Genomic DNA, 17,694 nt, shown 5'->3' with positions numbered 1-17,694 from the left:
TCTCTAATTAATCCTTGATTAGAGTTTGGATTTACGGGGTGTCAGAACTGTCTATTTGTTTTTATCCATGTGATGCCAAATCCCAAACTTGTTAAACAATGAATTACCCCCAATGTCCTAAATGAGGACAATAATGCTTGTGTTGCACACATGTGAGTATGTTAAAGAATATTTGACAAATCATATATAGCATCAAAATTCAACCTATATGAGCTCTAGAAGAATCACAAAATTATTGTGCAAGATATACACTCTAGTGACAATCTATTCCTACAATTTTTTGAAAATATATTTTGTGTGTGGGATTTGAAGATTGTTATCTTGAGGGGGAGTATCATTTTACATGGATCAATCTTGAAGAATGGGTCCTGAAGATCAACAGCTGTACTCTTTTTTCCTTTGATTAAGTTTTGATATTATTTTCATAATTAAAGGTTTTTTTGAGGAAGCTAGTTCAACAGATGAATACTCATATCATGTACTCTTTTCCTCAATGAGTTTTTCCCACCGGGTTTTTCTAGTGAGGTTTTTAACGAGGCATGATTATGGTATAGTAATGTTAAGAAGATTATACCCTGAAGGTTTATGATTAGTTTATGGTTGTACTCATTTTCCTTTAGCTAAGTTTTTCTCACTGGATTTTCTTAGCATAAAGGTTTTTTGAGGCAACCCTTATAACACATGATTATACATACATTGTGTACTCTTTTCCTTGACTAGGTTTTTCCCACAAGGTTTTCCTAGCATGATTTTTAACAAGGCATGGATGAACGTAACTCTTTCATTCAGTTCTAACAGAAGAACGATTACAATAGTAAAGGAGATGCAAAGCTGAAATAACTCCTAACTATTAGGAAAGTCATACAGGACTAAATCAACTAATACACAACTATGTAACATAATAATAATAAATAATAACAATAATAATAACATCACTAACACACCCCCTCAAGCTCAAGAGTGGTGAGAGACAATGTTGAGCTTGTCACGGAGCATAGAGAACCTTGATGCAGGCAATGGTTTAGTGAAGACATCTGCCAGCTGATCTTTAGTGGACACAAAATTAACTATGAAGTTCCCAGCAGCGACCCTGTCCCGGACAAAGTGGAAGTCAATTTCAATATGTTTAGTCCTGGCGTGAAAAATGGGATTAGCGCAAAGATATGTGGCGCCCAGGTTGTCACACCACAAGGTAGCCGGCTCGCCGGTGTGCAAACCAATTTCCCGAAGTAGAGACACAATCCAAGTAACTTCTGCAGAGACATCGGCTAGGGCTTTATACTCAGCTTCAGTCAAGGAGCGGGCAACGGTACGCTGCTTCCGAGAGAGCTAAGAAACAAGATTAGAACCTAAGAAGACAGCATACCCACTTGTGCTTTTTCTGTCGACAGGACACCCAGCCCAGTCGGAGTCCGAGAAGGCGTGAATAGTTGTGGAGGTCGATGGTGACAGACGTAGCCCGCATTCCAGAGTGCCCTTGATATACCGTAAGACTCGTTTCAAAACCCCGTAATGATCGACCGTCGGTGAGTGCATAAACTGACAAAGGCGGTTAACCGCGTAAGAAAGATCCGGGCGAGTAATGGTGAGATACTGTAGCGCCCCAACAAGTCGCCTATACTGAGTTGGATTGTCGTACGGTTCGTCTGATGGTGTAACGGCCTTAGTCACAGCTGCTGGAGTAGCCAGAGGTTTGCAGTCCGTCATCCCAGCTCGCTGCAAAATATCATGCATGTAACGCCGCTGAGTAAGTAATAAGCCACTATCGGTTGTTAGAGTCTCGATACCAAGAAAGAACCCCGGAGTACCAAGATTGCGAATTTTAAAAGCAGTGGATAACTGTCTGAGCAAAGTGTCAATTAAGGCCGAGTCGTTTCCCATCATTATGATATCATCCACATAGACCAAGAGGAATACCCGTGATGTACCACTCGAGTAGTGAAAAAGTGAGACATCCGTCTTGGAGGCGGAGAAACCAGCTGATAGTAAATAATCATGGAGACGTTTAAACCAAGCCCGGGGTGCTTGTTTTAAGCCATAGAGAGAGCGTTGCAGATGACACACGTAGTTAGGATGCGTAGGGTCTTCATAGCCTGGTGGCTGCTTCATGTACACAGTCTCAACAAGGTGGCCATTAAGAAAGGCATTGTGAACATCAAGCTGACGTAGAGTCTAACTACGCGACACGGCAATGGAAAACAGCAGGCGAACGGTTGTAGGTTTAACAACAGGGCTGAAGGTGTCAAAGAAGTCTTCCCCTGCTACCTGATTGAACCCTTTGGCTACGAGGCGTGCCTTGTAACGCTCAACTGTACCATCGGCTTTGCGTTTGGTGCGGAATACCCATTTACACCCGATGACATTCATATTTGGTGCAGCCGGGATTAGAGACCAGGTGTTATTATGTAGCAAAGCATTAAATTCTTGATCCATTGCATCTCGCCAATGTGGATGCCCAACAGCTTGGGAGTAACAAGTCGGATCAGTAGTGACAGTCAGGGCTTGGAATTCCTCCCAGTGCCCCGAGTCATGTGTCGCAGTCGCATGACATGACCTCTTTCTGGAGGCTGAGTGCGAGCCCTGCGACCCCTCCGTGCGGGAGGTGCCTGTATAGCTAGAACCGGGCTATCCCGAGCTAAGGGAGTGGGCTCCGGACTTAGCAGGACAGGCCCTTATGGTACAGGCTGCTGCATATCAGAAGAGACTATAGGCCCGGACGCCCAGGGGGCAGGACCTGAAGTAGTCTGCGGTGTAGCTGTATCAGGTAAACCTGCAAAAGGAAAGGTGGTTTCGTCAAACCGGACATGACGACAGATAAAGAGTTTTCCACTCGTTAGGTCCATGCATCTATATCCCCTAAAGGACGGTGGGTAACCTAGGAATACACACGGGGCTAACCGATACTCTATTTTGTGACGATTGTAGGGCCGTAGATGTGGATAACATCGGCACCCAAAGACTCGCAAGAATGTGTATGGGGGTGGTACTTTATGTAATTTGGTGTATGGACTTATGAACTGCAAGGCTGAAGAGGGTAGATAATTTATAAGACAACTTGCTGTTTCAAAGGCATAGTCCCAGTATTGTAATGGTACTGAGGCTTCGGCAAGTAGAGCTAACCCAGTTTCGACTATGTGTCGATTACGGCGCTCAACCCTGCCATTTTGTTCATGTGTGTAGGCACAAGATTGCCTATGAACTATGCCTAGGGATTGGAATGTTTTATGGAGTTTTTGATACTCACCCCCTAAGTCCGATTGAATTGACTTGATAGAACGCGAGAATTGCCATTCTACCATCACATGAAAGCACTCAAAAGTTTTATAGATGTCTGATTTTAGCCTTAATGGATAAAACCAGCAAAAACGCGAGTAATCATCTACAAATAATAAAAAGTAACGAAAACCCGACGCAGAAATAACGGGGGCCGGGCCCCAAATGTCAGTGTACAGCAAATCTAATACATTTTGACTAGATAACACAACTCTATCTAACGGAAACCGAGATGATTTTCCGAGATGACATGCCGTACACGAGCCCGACGCCTGGGACTTATTTTTGGTGACCGGAACAGTACGAAGAACACGACTCTGAACTTGATCATGCGGGTGACCCAATCTACGATGCCACACCCCTGGGTTGGCCCGGGAACTTATGAACGCGAAATGTTTTTGTGACACCGGTAGCTTGTATAATCCACCCGAGGCGGGTCCCCTAAGTAGAATCGTTTTGGTGGCGGAATCCTTCACAACAAAACAATCCTTGTGAAACTCAAAAAAGACACCGTTTTCATTAGTAAAACGATGGACAGATAAGAGAGGAACAGACAGGTTAGGCACATGTAAAATATTTGATAAAGATAACGGTTTAAATTGGGATGGAATAGACGCATGGCCAACTCGTGAAATTCTCAAACCTGTGCCGTTCCCGACTCGCAAAACATCACCGCCATTATACTCTTCAGAGTGAGACAACATAGATGCCGCCGGTGTAGCGTGAGCCGTCGCTCCTGTGTCCGGATACCAGGACTCTGCCGGAGCTGCTGCAGCATCATCGCCGGCGACTACAATGTTGGCCTGCGCCGGCGGTTGCGGGGAATACCTCTTATAGCAATAGACTGCCGTATGTCCGTGCGAACGGCATATCTGACAGCGGGGTGCGCCTCCTCTGCCACGACCGGAGCCACCACGACCCCGGCCATGCCGCCCTCGGTTCTGTCCGCCGCGAGAGTGCCCGCCGGCGCCACCATCACCGGACTGCTGGCGTCCTCGCCCAGCGTACATAGCGGTAGGACCACCAATACCTCCATCACTGGTCGCCGGAATCTCATCACTGATGATGAACTCGTGCGCCTGTAGGTAGTCCAGAAGCTGAGGTATGGTAATAGGTGTACCTGTAACAGTTAACGAAGCAGCCATTGCCCGGAATTCCAGACGTAACCCCCTGAACACGTACATGTTCTGCTCATCAAGAGACAATGGCCGACCTGCCAACGCCAAAGCTTCCACGATCAACTACGCTCTGCCCAAATACTCTGCTGTCGAATGGTTGCCCTGCCGAATCGATTGAAACTGGCCTAACAGATTCAAGGTTCGAGCACGTGTCGAAGAACCCAGAGCCGCAGTGATCGACTCCCATACTTCACGCGACGTGCTCCGGCCTACCGCAAGGTACATGACTTCGTCTGAAAGTGAGGATATGAGGAGAGATAGGATCGATTGATCCTGTTTAATCCATGCCTTGTAAGCAGGGTTTGGGCCGTAGGTAACCGTCGCAGCAGCCGAGTCTGATTCGCCGGAGGGTGGTGGCACTGCGACAGTCGCCGGTGGACACGGTGTATCGCCGTCTACGAAGCCGAGCAATTCTTGGCCTCGGAGGAAAGGAACGAGTTGTGTCCTCCAGAATAAGTAATTGTGAGAGGTCAGTTTTATGGAAACATAGTGGTGGGCGGAGGAGAGATTGGCGTGGGTGGTGGCCGGAGCAGAGGTTGGGGTGGTGGTGACGGTTCTTTCTGAGGAATTGGTGGACATGGTGATCGGACGGCAATCGGGGAAAAAAGGAGAGAGGAAAGGGATTGCGGATCGATGGCTAACTGATACTAGATAAACGTAACTCTTTCATTCAGTTCTAACAGAAGAACGATTACAATAGTAAAGGAGATGCAAAGCTGAAATAACTCCTAACTATTAGAAAAGCCATACAGGACTAAATCAACTAATACACAACTATGTAACATAATAATAATAATAAATAATAACAATAATAATAACATCACTAACAGCATGATCAGGGGAATATAATGTCTAAGGGGAGTGTTATGAAGTATTAATTATGTGGCCATTATTTGGTAGTGGTTTGTTATTTCTCCTGGTTTGTAGGAGAATATATATTGTATTGTATTATGTTCTACAGTTGAAGTGGATGAATGAGAATTTCTCGAATTTTCCCTTTGCACTCTGTATTACGATTTCTGATTCTCTCTCTCTCTCTCTATTTTTCCTTGTTCTAGCTTTTGACGTAACAATCAATTTACCAAAGATCACCGAAGATTAAATCCTGAAGGTTAACGAATATCGCATAACAATTCAATTATATATAGGGAAAATGACACTTTTTCCCCCTGTGTTGTTTACTAATAGCACATTTTCTCCCTGTGTTGTTTATGTAACCACTTTATCCCCCTTAATTGTTTTTGAAGTGGCTATTTTTCCCCCTCTCCGTTAAATAAGTGTTAGGGATGTTAAATATGAGGGTAAAAATGACATTTCACTTATTATTATTATTATTATTATTATTATTATTATTATTATTATTATTATTATTATTAATGAATTTGGTTTGCAATATAACGGTACATTTTAGGCGTGGAGTACTGCAGTATATTAGGGCGTTGGGTGGGAATTATTATTATTATTATTATTATTATTATTATTATTATTATTATTATTATTATTATTATTATTATTATTAATGAATTTGGTTTGCAATATAACTGTGCATTTTAGGGCGCGGAGTATTGCAGTATATTAGGGCGTTGGGTGGGGTCGTCCAATAATAATAATAATAATAATAATAATAATAATAATAATAATAATAATAATAATAATAATAATAATAATAATAAGTGAAATGTCATTTTTACCCTCATATTTAACAACCCTAACACTTACTTAACGGAAAGGGGGGAAAATAGCCACTTCAAAAACAATTGAAGGGGATAAAATGGTTACACAAATAACACAGAAAAAAAATGTATTATTAATAAACAACAACACAAGGGGAAAAAGTGCAATTTCCCTTTATATATATTATCACAAGTGGAATTAAATAATCTCTTTAAGACCCTCACTGGAGTGTGAATATGAATATATAAATACTGGCGAATCTGAACCCAAACACCCTAGTCTCTAGAATTTATTTTACTATTTACTCCGTATTAAACAATACAAAAGAAAAAATACGGAGTAATAATAATATAGAAACGGCAACAAACAAATACCACAGTACTAATGATTAGAGTCGGTCAACTTTGCATCAAAGTGCTTCTTTTACCGGTCGGCCACTGTCACCGCAACGAAAGCCATGCTCCCTGTCACCCTAGCTCTTTCTCCACTTTACCGTTAACAATTCCAATTCCAATAAATTTTATTTTTTTTAAGAGAATTCCAATTCCAATAAAATGTTCACCCATAATATAAGATTAAATTGCTGCCCCAAATTCAGCCACATTATAGGACCACACAACTTATTTAAATAAGAAAATATTTTGTACTCACGCCATAAATTTAATCATTATATATTTTAATAAAGTGAAAGATCATGACCATAATAACATTAAGACCCACCACAATGTCTCAAAATTATGTACAAGATTGTTTATTCAATTAAAATCACAAGATAAACTTCACTCAAAACACACCTTTAAATAGTTACATGTAAATCAAAAGATCATGGCCTTAACATTGAGATCAATCATAAGGGCTATAAAAATGTTGGTTTAAACAAGAGGGATTTGAATTGGTTAAGTATATTGATACTTACGGGTAAATTATTACGTGGACCGTGAGTCACACAATATTATGTGGACCATAAAAATATACTCCATCTGTCTCATTTTATCTGTCATACTTACTATTCATTAGTCAAAACAATTCTTTCTTCTTTGTTTATTTTCTTTAGTATTTTTTTTTACTTATTTTTAAATTTGATTTTTGTGTTTAATAGTACTTTTAGTGTAGTTTCTAAATATACAAATTTTGTGTACTAATTCTAAACTTAATATTAAAAAATTGAATTAAAATAACTTCAGTCAAACCTCGTTAACCGAACCAGACACATAAAATGGGATGGATGGAGTACATTTTAATATACTAAAAATACATTATTTGTGTACTAAGTGTACATTATACAAAATAATGTATTTTCAGCACTCAAATAATATTTTTTTCTGAATAAAATAATATTTTTAATATACAAAAACTATATTATTTGTGTATTGAATGTACATTATTTGATAACATACAAATTAATATACTTTCAGTACTCAAATAATATATTTTTAAATAATATACTTTATGTACATAAATAATATATTTTTTATTTGTAGTCTACACAGCGCACAGACAAGGCTTCCGCCTCAAGAGCTGATGTAGCATCCAATGGGAAACAAAGGCCAGCAATAATAAAACCATGAGAATCCCTCAGACAAGCGCCACCTGCCACGCCATTAGCCGAGAGCATAACATAGTATTAAGCTTCAAACGCCCTGTAGGTGGCGCAAGCCCTTTAACCCAAATAACCGTCCTACGCGGAGGTTCAAAAAAACAGGCGACCAGACCTGTGGAAAGTAGCCCTCTGTCCCATTTTACATGTCTTACTTTCCTTTTTAGTTTGTCCCAAAATGTTGTCCTTTTTCTAAAATTGAACATCACCATCATTCTACTTTTTCCAAAGTACCCTTATGTCTTTTGCTTTCTTTATTGCTTTTATTTCCAAAAGTGAAAATGTGAAGGGCATAATTGGAAAATACATAGCATTTACTTTAATTCCTTAAAAAGCGTGCAAAAAGCAAATGAGACAACTAATTTGGGACGGAGGGAATAACAAATTTGAAGCATGACGGCGACGAAGGGAGAAGCCTCCTCAAAACGCTCTATCACATCTGGGAAAGGGAGAAGCCTCCTCAAAAGTTTCCACATGAAGACAGATACCTTAGAAGGTATCCCCCCACCCCGGATACAATATGACGATAACGTTAATCTCGCACTTGGTCGAAAGCAGTCATAAGCCGAGGAGAAAGAGAAATTACCAGAAGAGGAAGGCATCCAAACAAGATCTCCAACTACTTGAGTTGTGTTTTCCTCTACAAAATCTGCCACCACTTGCATACGCCGCCAAGTTAGAGAGCCAGAAGCTCTGGACAAACGCTCGGTATAGCGAGCCCGCATGAACACACTCCATAAGGAACCTCCTTGTTTGAAATTGAAACAAATCTTCGCGGAGTAACCAAGCTGAATCGAAGTCAAGCAACGAACTCCCAAACCATCCTCTTCTGGGGCAATTGTTATGCCGTGGAACCATGTCTACTTGCAAAGTGGACACGATTCCATAGCATAATTTGCCCTTCTGGGGGCAAGCAAACTTTACTTCAAGAAGCCTAATGCCGTTTCTGTTTTCCATCACTAGTGCCCCAAAAAATTATTTTCTTTAGTTGTTTTTAATTGTTTTTAAATTTAATTTTGTGTGTTTAATAATATTTTTAATGTAGTTCTTAAATATATAAATTTCATATACTAATATTATACTTAATATTACAAAAAATTGAATTAAACATAGAAAAATATTATGTATACTTTTATTTTATACTCTAACTTTTATTTTCACATATAAAATTTTGATGTAAACACATGTATTAAGATTCACATAAAAAAAAATAGCTTATCAAATCCGTCACATCAGAAAGTAATATTTGAAAAGTACATTAGAACTCTTGACAAACAAAATAGGATGAAGAGAGTATAATTTTCGTTCAGTGAAAAGGGAAAAGACTCCCTCTGTTTCACACTGTCACACACATACCTTCCTTCTAAGTCATCCCAAACCACCGCTCTCCTCCCACTCCCCACACCGACCTCTCTCTCTCTCTCTCTCTCTCTCTCTCTCCTAGGAAGACAGACATGGGTCAGATAGATGGAACTTAGAGAGCATTCATACGCATACGGATTGGGATTGATATTACCCGCCCTTTGAGAAAAAGAATGAAGGTAAAACCCCCCAAGAGTGAAGCTACGTGGGTAGATTTCAAATATGAGAGACTACCCTCATTTTGCTTCCTGTGTGGCATTATAGGCCACGCTGATAAACACTGTCGGAAACTTATTGAATCACCACCGCCAGAGAGATTATTTGGACCGGAAATGAGAGCTACCGGTAGGAGGCAGCCCCCGCCGATTGCACAACAATGGGTCGTTCTGGAGCGCCCTCGTAAGTGCACTGATAAGGAAGGTGGCAGTGCTATGGGTAATGCTGCAGATGGTCAGAAGCAAAGTTTATCATCAAACAAGGAAACATTTCAAATGTCGTCTGAGGAAGGCATTAATGGTGATTCAGAGTATAACGACAATAACCACAGTGCACATTTAACGCAGCAGGTCGAGGCTTTATCCACAGGTCAAGACTCTGAACATCCTTTCCAATTGAATGTTGACCCTCAATCTATCTGGGCCATTTTGCGACATACTACAAATATTGGACACGAAGAGCCCATATTGACAAGCCCATATCCCTCAACCCATGAACAACCAAGGAAAAGGAAGGAGATTGATGGGCCGGGGGAGTCTGATGCTATTGAGTTGGTTCAGGACAATATGGTTGTGGATGTCTCAAAAAACTTGTTGGAGGCGGGACCTGCTTCGCAGGCCCGCCTATCATAATGTGTCTTATATCTTGGAACTGTCGCGGGCTTGGCAACTCAGAGACAGTTCAAGTTCTATTGGACTTAGTCCAATTAAAAAAGCCTTTTATTTTATTTCTTATGGAAACGAAATTAGGTGTTCAAAGAATGGAAGGAATTAAATTAAAATTGGGCTTTGATTATGTTTTTGTGGTGGAAAGCAATGGGTTAAGCGGAGGATTAGGATTATTCTGGAAGAAGTCTGTGGATGTCTCAATCACAAATTTCTCAGCAAACTTCATTGACTCTACGGTCATCTTAGATAATTCCTCTAAAGTGTGGCGCTACACCGGATTCTATGGGTGTCCAGAGAGTAACAGAAGGCGATTCTCTTGGGATTTGCTTAAGCGATTGTCCAATGTCAATAATCTACCTTGGGTGCTTGCAGGCGACTTCAACGATATTCTCAACCAGAATGAGAAAATTGGTCCTAATCCCCAACCCCAGTGGCGTATTCGCGGTTTTAATGATGTAGTGGAGTATAGCGGCCTCAGAAATTTAGACTTCCAGGGGTACCAGTACACTTGGGAGAAAGGTAGAGGCAGCCCTAACTGGGTTAGAGAGAAGCTGGATCACATACTTGTTAACAATGCCTGGTTGGATATCTTTGGTGATGCAAAGGCTGTGTCTTTTGAAGCTCCATTGAGTGATCATCGACCCCTTGCTTTATGGCCAATTCCGACTGTGCGGATAATGAGAAGGAGAAGGTTCCGTTTTGAAAATTATTGGGTCAAAGACGAGGAATGCAGAACCATCGTAAATCAGAGTTGGAGGAGTACTGAAGGTTATAATCTTTCTTCCAGACTTGAGTCATGCAGTGTCGCAATCTGGAAATGGGGGAAGAATGGTTATGGGAATTTTAATCAACATATTGATCTGGCTAGGAAATGTATGGAAATGCTAAGGTTTAAAGTGGATGCTCGTGGACTATCTGACTTCTCTGCTGCTCAAAAGGATTTTCTCCAATTACTCGAGCAACAAAACTGCTTTTGGAGACAAAGGGCAAAATTATTTTGGTATAGAGGAGGAGATGTAAATTCTAAATACTTTCACAATATGGTCACTCAAAGGCGCAGGAATAATACCATCGCCAAACTTCGGAACTCTGATGGGGATTGGGTTATGCAAGGAAAGGAGATGAATAAGCTTATCAAGAGCTATTTCACTAATCTTTTTGACAGCTCTGCAGGTGACCAAAGCTCTGTCCTACAGTGTCTTAATCCGATTGTATCTAGAGCTGAGAACGAAGCCCTCATGCGAAAGTTTACAAATGAGGAAGTTAGAGCAGCGGCGTTTGGAATGCACCCGGATAAGAGTCCAGGTATTGATGGCTTGAACCCTGGATTTTTTCATACTTACTGGGATATTGTTGGAAGTTGCATTGTTTCTATGTGTAATGAATTTCTCAACATTGGCCATCTCCCTAAGAACTTAAATCAGACTCACATTGTTTTAATTCCCAAGAAATCCATCCCTGAATCTATGGCTGATCTTAGACCCATTGCACTTTGCAACGTGGCCTACAAGATCCTTACTAAAGCCATAGCCAATAGATTAAAGCCCATCATGAACTGTCTAATATCTGAGAATCAGAGTGCTTTTGTTCCGGGAAGGCTTATCACGGATAACATTATGGTGGCTTATGAGATGCAGCACTTCTTGAAGCGTAAAAACCAAGAAAAGGTTGGTTTTGCGGCCCTTAAGCTTGACATGAGCAAGGCTTACGACAGAGTTGAGTGGCTTTTGCTTCGAGCTGTTATGATTAAGCTTGGTTTCGGGATATTTTGTGCTCAATGAGGGAGAGGAGATTGGTCCCATCATTCCCAAAAGAGGTCTCCGTCAAGGCGATCCTATATCACCTTACTTATTCCTCTTTGTTGCGGAAGGTTTTAGTGCTATGTTAAGAGAGTTTGAGAAAAAAGGCATGATTCATGGAATCTCTGTGGCTAGATCAGCCCCTTCCATATCCCACTTACTATTTGCAGATGACAGCTATATATTCTTTAAAGCCAATCTCACTGATTCTGTCAACCTGAGAACTCTCCTTAATCAATATGCTACTGCCTCTGGACATATTATCAATTTCAACAAATCTTCTATTTGTTTCAGTGGTAATGTTGGAGAGGATATGAGGGAAAGAGTAAGTGTTGTTTTAGGTGTTAGTATGGTTGGTGATAATGGAAATTACTTGGGCTTACCAATGGTTGTGGGAAGAAACAAGAGGCAAATCTTGGGATTCATCAAGGATAAAATTATTGGGAGGATCAGAGGCTGGAATCAAAGATTACTTTCTAAGGCTGGGAGAGAGGTTCTTCTAAAGAGTATCATCCAAGCAATTCCCTCTTATGCAACGAGTGTATTTCTTCTTCCCAAAGAAACTATCAAGAAGATTGAAATTATCATGAATACTTACTGGTGGAGAGGTAATCACAGTGGGAGTAACAATGGTATTCGTTGGAAATCCTGGGATAAATTATGTACTCCCAAAGATTGGGGTGGATTAGGCTTTCGCAATCTAAGGAATTTTAACTTGGCAATGCTCACTAAGCAATCTTGGAGACTTATCAACCATCCAAACTCTTTGGCTGCTCGTGTTTACAAGGCTAGATACTACCCTTGTTCATCTTTTCTGGAGGCAAGCAGAGGCTCTAACCCTTCTTTTATTTGGAGTAGCATTAGGGAGACCCATGATATCATCAGGAAACATAGCAGATGGAGAGTGGGGAAGGGAGATTCTATTCATATTTGGAAGGACAAGTGGTTACCCGATAAGACTAATCCAAGAGTGTCTTCCTTCCCTTATCCTTTAATGGAAAATGCAACTGTGGATTCCCTAAAAAATCTGAATGCGAATTGCTGGGACGAGGAAATCATCAAAACGATTTTCAATGATAGAGATGCTGATTTGATATTGAGGATTCCTTTGCCAAATCATGAGTCCCAGGACAAAGTAATTTGGGCTCCTGAGGATGATGGAGTTTTCTCGGTGAAGAGTTGTTATAAGGTTCTCAATGGGGTTTTAAATCATGAAGAAAAGAAGACTTGGACAACAATCTGGAAACTTAACCTCCCTCCAAAAATCAAAGTTTTTTTATGGCAGCTTTGTTATGAATGCCTTCCAACATGAGAGATGCTACGAAGAAGAAGAATAAACTGTGAAGATATTTGCCCCATGTGTAATGGAGAGTTTGAAACCAGCTGGCATCTGTTCGTGGATTGCAAGATCTCCAAGGAACTCTGGAGGGCAGTAGACTTTAATTTCATTACCTCTTCAACCTGTTCATTCACGCACTGGTTCACTATCAATATGCCTCATCTTAGCCTTACTCATCTTGGCCTCTTTATCACTATTTGCTGGGAAATTTGGAGGCAACGAAACGATAAAATCTGGAACAACAAGAACATTCTACCTGCCATTGCCACACTCAACAAGGCTAGAACTTTCTTAGATGATTGGAAGATGGCGAGAGATAACCCACCGGGGTCTACGACGAGTCGCGACCAAGAGGAGGGCAAATGGAGCAAACCTCAACAAGGCTTTCTCAAGTTAAACGTTGATGCAACTATTGACATGGCAAACTCAAAGATGGGTGTCGGCTGCGTCGTCCGGGATGAGGATTGAAACTTTGTAGCGGCAAGAGGTATCCAAAGAAGTGGTGTCTACACACCAAGAGAAGCGGAAGCTGCTGCGATACGAGAGGCATTAAGCTGGATTAAAGCTTTAAATCTGAACAAGGTGCAGGTTGAGACAGATTCCCTAAAGGTGGTTCAAAGCTGCAAACACTCTATTGGAGAGTCTTCCTTTCAACTACTTATTTGTGACATCAAAAACCTTTTGAGTTGTTTTACTCATGTGTGTTTATCTTTTACCAAACGATCAGCGAATCGAACAGCTCACACTATTGCTAAGCAGTCCCTTTCTATGTCTGGTTGTTCGGAGTGGTTTTCTAACCCTCCTCACTTTCTTTGTAATGTGCTGTAGTCAGATTTAAGTTAATGTATCTGCTTTATTTCTCCAAAAAAAAAAAAAAAAAAAAAAAAAAGAGTATAATTTTCGTTCAGTGAAAAGGGAAAAGACTCCCTCTGTTTCACACTGTCACACACATACCTTCCTTCTAAGTCATCCCAAACCACCGCTCTGCTCCCACTCCCCACACCTCTCTCTCTCTCTCCCAGACAATTTCACACTTCTCGGTCCAATTAAGTTCTACCTTTCTCCGATCACAAGCAAAAGCTAGGCATTTGCTTCGTCTGATCCCTCCTTTCTCTCTCTAGCCGTGAAATTTATATATATGTATATATATAGGAGCTGAGAGAGATGCCAGAGGTGGTGGAAGGAGCAGCAAAGCCTCCGCAAATCTCCGAGATGTTCCAGAAATTCGCCCACGCCTTCAAGGCCAAGACGTTCGAGCTCTTCGCCGACGAGGAAACTTCCGCCGCCGCCGACGCCGACGTCTACACCCTCCTCGATTCCGCCGAGGAGTTCATTACGGATCAGAAAGTGGTGGTTATCAAGCCCGATTCCTGCAAGTACCCGCCGTCTCCGGACCCTACGGCGAAAGCCCAGTTCACCAATGCCCTCGTTTCTTCGCTCTTCGCCAACGTTTCATCGTTTGAAGCCTCGTATCTCCAGCTCCAAATGGCCCACGTGCCTTTCGATGAGAAGGCCATTGAATCAGCTGACAAAGCTCTGGTGTCGATTCTTCAGAAATTGACTGAAATCAGGAATTTGTATAGGAGTTTCAAGAAGCACCCTAGCTGTAATCTTGAATATTTTCCGGTTGGGTCGGTTTTGGAGTTTCAGGTGCAAGAGAATCAGAGCAAGCTCAGGGCTTTGGAGACCATGGTAAATCAATTACAGTCTGATATTGAGTCTAAGGACGATGAAGTTTTGATTTTAAGGAAGAAGTTAGATAAAATTCATGACACTAATACCAGTTTATCCAGAAAGTTAGGGGTTAGAACAGAAAATTTGAGTAATAGCATAGATGTGTTGTTAACAATTCGTGTTTTTGAGTTAATGTTGCGGGATTCATTAAAGTCTGTGCATTGTTTTAGCAAGTTATTACTGGAATTGATGAAAAAAGCTGGGTGGGATCTAGGGCAGGCTGCAAGTTCAGTTTATCCTGGTGTTAATTATGCGGAAAATGGGCATGAGAAATACACATTTCTGTCTTATGTTTGTTTGGAGATATTCCGAGGTTTCGATAAGGATGATTTCGGTATACTTGATGACAACAATGTTTGCAATGGTAATGGCTTGGTTTGTGGTGGTGAAAATGGTTATCTGAGACAATTAATCGAGCATGTCTCATGTAATCCAATGGATGTCTTGCAAAAGAATCCAAATTCTGGTTTTTCAAAGTTTTGCGAGAAGAAGTATGAGCAACTGATCCATCCCACGATGGAATCATCCATCTTTAGCAACATGGATCAGAAGGAAGTCGTATTGGATTCTTGGAGATCGTTGAGCGTATTCTATGAGTTGTTTGTTAGGATGGCGAGTTCGATATGGCTGCTTCACAAGCTAGCGTTTTCGTTTAATCCCGTGGTAAAGATCTTCCAAGTGGAGGGAGGGGTTGATTTCTCGATGGTGTACATGGAAGACATTACAAGGAAAAGCACCTTCTTTTTGGGTAAAACTAGGCCCAAGGTCGGTTTCACAATTGTTCCGGGGTTTAAAATTGGCCAGACGATCATTCAGTCTCAAGTATATCTAACCAGCTTTAAGCATCCGGAGCAGCATGGCTCCCAGCGGGATTTGATGAAAATCTGAAATTTGCATTATGTAGTGACTGATGGTCGAGTATTATGTTCGATATATTGGTCAGTTGAATTGGCTTAGCGTATCAAAGAGCCCAAATTTGTAGATCGAGTCCATGTTACCAAAGCAACAAGAACTCAATATACAAGTGTGTGTTGCCCTCGACACGGGTGGGACAGGCTCAAGTGCGCGATAGGTATGCGGATGCTCTTTACCCGACTTGCATTTATGTAGTTATTATATTTGAGTCGAGTTTGTATATCTGTGTTTGCATAGGAATTCCAGTGGCTAATATTTCTTATGAGTCTCAAAAGAGATGTATATAAAGGAATATGATGTTATAGGGGGAAAGTGCTTCACTTTCTCCTTTTCCATTATCTTTTTTCCTTTGTTGTTTTGGATTACAGTAAAACTACAGGATCAAACTTCTTGTAATTGTCAATCTGAATATGAGACCACTAGGTTTAACTTGTTCAACGATGTGATATTACTTCTTGATGTTATTTCTTTTAGGCAATTCATGCTATTATATAATGAGGAGGAACATTCATTTGGTTTGTGGTAGTTGATTTTTCTGAGAATTCTTCAATTTCTTGCCATATTTAGAATGGGTTTGCGTTTGTGAGAGCGGTTAGAGCAGTTAACCTCCCACCGTTCTCCGGGTGACCATTTTTTTCTTTTTTTGGTGTGAACCACGGGGTGGTCCAGGTCTTTTTCTGTCCGTTTAACGGTCCCTCTACTAATCCCCGTTCGCTCCGAGAGGCTTTGGGAGCTGGCCCAAGGGGAATCGTCACTTGTGGGATCGAACCCACATTATCCTGGAATTCTCCCCCAGCTCATTTGCCACTTGAGCTACCCTTTTGGATTCCGGGTGGCCATTTGAATGAACTGTGGTTGGAACAATTAGAGCAGCTCATCGTTCCTTTTAAATGGAGGGATAAGATAAGTTTGACAGGAGCAGTGCAATTTGGGTGGTTTAATTGTTTCAATCTTTTTGCCCGGGTTGTAAAAATTGGCCTAGGCGGCGGCTGTCTAAGTGCTGACTAGGCGCTAGGCGCCCCTAGGCACCTTTTAGTTGGTCAGCTGATTAGGCGCCTGACTTAGCCGAGTCGGCACTTAACTTAGTCAGCTGAGTTTTTATTAAAGGGTTTATGGTGGTTACACATTATTATTATAGGCGTTGGCACCTTGATGTCCCCTTCAATGTTAGAGTTGAATGAAGAATTAAGGCACTGTGATTGACTAGCAGTAGCTGCCCAATTAAGGGTCTGTCAGTGGTGTCATTTAACTGTCAATCACCAATCACAATACATAAGTTTCCTTGTAGAAATTGCATCATTTGTGAAAGGGTGGTTGTGATTGAACGAAATTTTGCATTTTATGTATGTGGTAGAGTGGTAGACTTTCATATTTGTGTGTCACAGTGATTCCACGATTGCTTTTTATTTATTTTATTTTATTTTATACCCTATATCAGTGGGCTATGTCCATCTATGGGTTGGCACGGGCTTATAGCCCATATGGATCGGTTTGGCAAATTATACTATGACCTTGTTTGGCAAATTAGCGTTAACCAATCGTTATATCCTACACCACGGCGCACATAGCACTGTGCGCTGCGCGCCTCCCAAAACGACGTCGTTTTGGGATAGTGTTGGGAGGCGCAGTAGGAAGTTGCTGAGATTATGTGTATTTGTTCACAACGTTATGTGTATTTGTTCACAACGTTATGTGTATTGGTTCATACAGTTATGTGTATTTTTTATACAATTATGTACATCCGAATCAGAAAATTTGTGTGTATTATGTTAAGAGTTGATGTGAATTATGTTAAAAGTTTATGTTTATTATGTATTATGTTAGATTATCCGTATTATCTTTTAAAAAGAGTATGTATATTGTGTTATATAATTATGTACATTCATGTATAACATTATGTGTATTCTAGTATAACATTATGTACATTCTTGAACAGCGG

The 17,694-nt window shown here is 41.0% G+C and overlaps 3 protein-coding genes across 3 annotated transcripts; 2 read left to right on the top strand and 1 right to left on the bottom strand.

The window, feature by feature from the left end:
* Positions 1 to 1,329: 1,329 nt before the first annotated feature.
* LOC109157618 (uncharacterized mitochondrial protein AtMg00810-like) lies at positions 1,330 to 2,109 on the bottom strand. The gene has a single exon (XM_019305470.1). It carries the CDS (start codon positions 2,107 to 2,109, stop codon positions 1,330 to 1,332), a length of 780 nt encoding a protein of 259 aa, XP_019161015.1.
* An 11,015-nt stretch (positions 2,110 to 13,124) lies between these two features.
* Positions 13,125 to 13,574, top strand: LOC109157617. The gene has a single exon (XM_019305467.1). The coding sequence runs from the start codon at positions 13,125 to 13,127 to the stop codon at positions 13,572 to 13,574; it is 450 nt and encodes a 149-aa protein (XP_019161012.1).
* Positions 13,575 to 14,270: 696 nt separating this feature from the next.
* Positions 14,271 to 15,728, top strand: LOC109157616. The gene has a single exon (XM_019305466.1). It carries the CDS (start codon positions 14,271 to 14,273, stop codon positions 15,726 to 15,728), a length of 1,458 nt encoding a protein of 485 aa, XP_019161011.1.
* The last annotated feature ends 1,966 nt before the right edge of the window (positions 15,729 to 17,694 follow it).

The sequence above is a fragment of the Ipomoea nil genome, unplaced genomic scaffold (genome assembly GCF_001879475.1).
Source record: "Ipomoea nil cultivar Tokyo-kokei standard unplaced genomic scaffold, Asagao_1.1 scaffold2791, whole genome shotgun sequence".
Taxonomy (NCBI): Eukaryota; Viridiplantae; Streptophyta; class Magnoliopsida; order Solanales; family Convolvulaceae; genus Ipomoea; species Ipomoea nil.
This window is presented reverse-complemented; position numbering and strand designations above follow the sequence as displayed.